This window comes from Propithecus coquereli, unplaced genomic scaffold (assembly GCF_000956105.1).
Source record: "Propithecus coquereli isolate 6110/MARCELLA unplaced genomic scaffold, Pcoq_1.0 Scaffold12, whole genome shotgun sequence".
Lineage (NCBI taxonomy): Eukaryota > Metazoa > Chordata > Mammalia > Primates > Indriidae > Propithecus > Propithecus coquereli.
Genome location: NW_012136080.1, coordinates 9521128 through 9523972, shown reverse-complemented (window position 1 = coordinate 9523972; position 2845 = coordinate 9521128). Strand labels below are relative to the sequence as shown.

The 2845-nt window shown below is 32.8% G+C and overlaps 1 protein-coding gene across 1 annotated transcript in view; it reads left to right on the top strand.

The window, feature by feature from the left end:
• The window catches only part of NPHP3 (nephronophthisis 3 (adolescent)), a 46107-nt gene that overhangs the window by 39725 nt on the left and 3537 nt on the right, over positions 1-2845 (top strand). Inside the window, exons 21-23 of the mRNA XM_012663338.1 lie at positions 900-975; positions 1750-1877; positions 2090-2120. Of these exons, the coding sequence (XP_012518792.1) occupies positions 900-975; positions 1750-1877; positions 2090-2120 (235 nt within the window). The remainder of the gene's footprint in view (positions 1-899; positions 976-1749; positions 1878-2089; positions 2121-2845) is intronic.

Below are 2845 nucleotides of genomic sequence, written 5' to 3'. Positions count from 1 at the left end.
TAGCAATAATATTTAAAATAATAATAATAAAATTAGCAGGTGTGGTGGCACGTGCCTATAGTCCCATCTACTTGGGACACTGAGGCAGGAGGATCGTGGAGTTCAGGAGTTCAAGGTTGCTGTGAGCTATGAATGAGCCATTGCACTCCATCCCAGGCAACAGAGTGAGACTCCGTAAAAAAAATTTTAAAAATAGAAATATTATTTCAGACTTAATTAAAATATTGATTTGGTTTTGTTAAAATACACTCCAAATACAAATGCATTCATCAGCATTCTAATTCAAATTTATTTTATATTTCAGAAGTTCTAAAATTCCACTAGTATTATGTTTGCTGTGTAAAGCAACCGTAAGCATAACAAATCACTCAATTGTTAGGACTACAGGAGAGGTCTTTGTAGTTGATTCAAGGAACATTTTTTATTTCACTCCTTCTTGGCTTTGCCTATAATTAAATGTAACCAGGTGTGGTTTGATGTTTACTTCATCATAAGTGATACATATTGGAACTTTTTCTTTTAACTTATACAAGTATTGTTTCACACAAATTTTGTATGAAATTCACATTTATATTTGATCATAAATTAGCCTGTGTAGAAAAAAGTGCTGTAGCAACTAAAATTTTGGATTTCTATTTAGTTAGATTGCCCTTTAGAGATGAGTTAACTTTTTTAAAAACAGTTAAATGTCAGCTACTTAGAGGACTAATTTTGTTTTGTCAGATTTTGTTTTCTGAGGATTTTTGTTAGAGATTTTTAATTCCATATGACTGTCACGTCTAGAATAATGCTGTATTTAGTAGCCAAAAGAAAAGGTTTTACACTATGTGCTTTGATTTCTATGAAGTATACCTCGAATATGTTTCTTTTGTTTGACTTGCTGTACTTTTTATTTTAAGATATGAACAAGCTGAACATTTTAGGAAAAAATCCTTAAAAATTCGTCAGAAAGCTACAAGGAGAAAAGGCAACTTGGTAATGAGAGATTTCTTTTGTGTTGTGTTTTGAACATAAGAGGAAAAGAGTATCTCTGAATATCTTAAGTACATAAAGCTCACAATTTTAAGAGCTTTAGATTTTTAAAGTGACTTCCAGAAAAGTACATTTTCTTCTTTATTTATAATATGTGTTTAAATATTAACATTACTGAGAAGTACAACTTAGTAGACTTTTAAAAAGTGGACTATAAAGTTCATTTAAAGGTTGGGCATTGGAAGATGGCATTTAAATCTACTTCGATTTTTTAAAAGGTTGGAAAAGGGAATAAAAGAAATTTAGTTAACATTTTATGTTAGATTCAAATGTGAAGAAATTCTTCCCCTTGAACACACAAAAAAATTTTCATTTTTCTAAATTGCTGGTAAAATTTAAATGGAGCATATTTCTTTGTTTTAACTTAAAACAAAGTGCATTTTTAAGTACCTGATGTTTAAGTTTTTAGCAGTGGGGTTGGTAAATATCTACAAGTTGTTATCTAATCTCATTGAAGCACTTTGAGACATAGTTTACTTTCTAAAATACCCTATAATCATTCTCACAAAATAGTTTTTATGAATTTTAGAATGTGTTGCCATGTGGAAATGTGTATTCTTAATAGCTGTTAAATTAATTCAGTGTGACACTTAAAATAATGATCTAGATTACAGGGAAAAAAGGAAAAAGGATTTTTCGGGACCCTAGTATATTGTTTCAGAATCAAAGATTGTGCCTACTTAGTGATTGTTTTTAATTTTTTTTTCTTTGCCACAGTATGGATTTGCCCTTTTACGTAGACGGGCCCTACAGTTAGAAGAGCTTACATTAGGTAAGGACACGCCTGATAATGCTCGGACCCTCAATGAACTGGGCGTTCTCTACTATCTTCAGAATAACCTGGAGTGAGTACCATGGTGTTAATAATGAAAATAAATGTCCATTTGTCTCTTCAGTGCAAAGCTGTTTTACATTTCCTTCAAGTCTAAGGCTAGAAAAAATTGATAAAAACCATGCCAAATTTCATTTATAATGTTATGTAATGAATTCTTAAAGACCACGCTTAAAGACCATGGCATTTTCTCTGTTTCTTTTCACATTTTTTTTTTTATTTCAGCATATTACGGGGGTACAAATGTTTAGGTTACGTATATTGACCCTGCCCCACCTGAGTCAGAGCTCCAAGCTTCACATTGTTTCTCAACTAAAAATTTATTCTACCACTTCCCTACTATGTTTTATATGTTTATGAAAAGCGAGTTTATGTAGATATTGTACATGAGCCCTCACAGTAGAAGAAACTTGGTACTAATGGAGAATAAAGAAAAGGATGTAGATGGCTGCTAGTTTTATTTGGCAGTTTATTTGGACTAAAAGACTCAAAATGGCATTTATACTTTCTGGACAAGATGTGTTTTTATATTTCTTTTGATGTTATAAAAATGTAACAAATTTGAAACTTCGTCAGAAAAATGTAACAAATATTTAGCTCACTTTACAGAACCTTCTGTGAAAAATCATGATGTATTCTTTTATTACAAATTATTTAGGGCTGGGCACTGTGGCTCATGCCTGTAATCCTAGCACTTTGGGAGGCTAAGGTGGGAGGATCGATTGAGGCCAGGAGTTTAAGACCAGCTTCAGCAACATAGCAAGACCGTGTCTCTACAAAAAATAAAATAAAATTAGCCAGGTTCGGTGGTGCACACCTGTAGTCCCAGCTACTTGGAAGGCTGAGTGGGAGGATCGCTTGAGCCCAAGAGTTTGAGGTTGCAGTGAGCTGTGATCACACCACTGCACTCCAGCCTGGACCAAGAGCAAGACCCTATCTCATTAAAAAAAAGAAAGAAAAGAAAGAAGAAAAGAAAAGAAA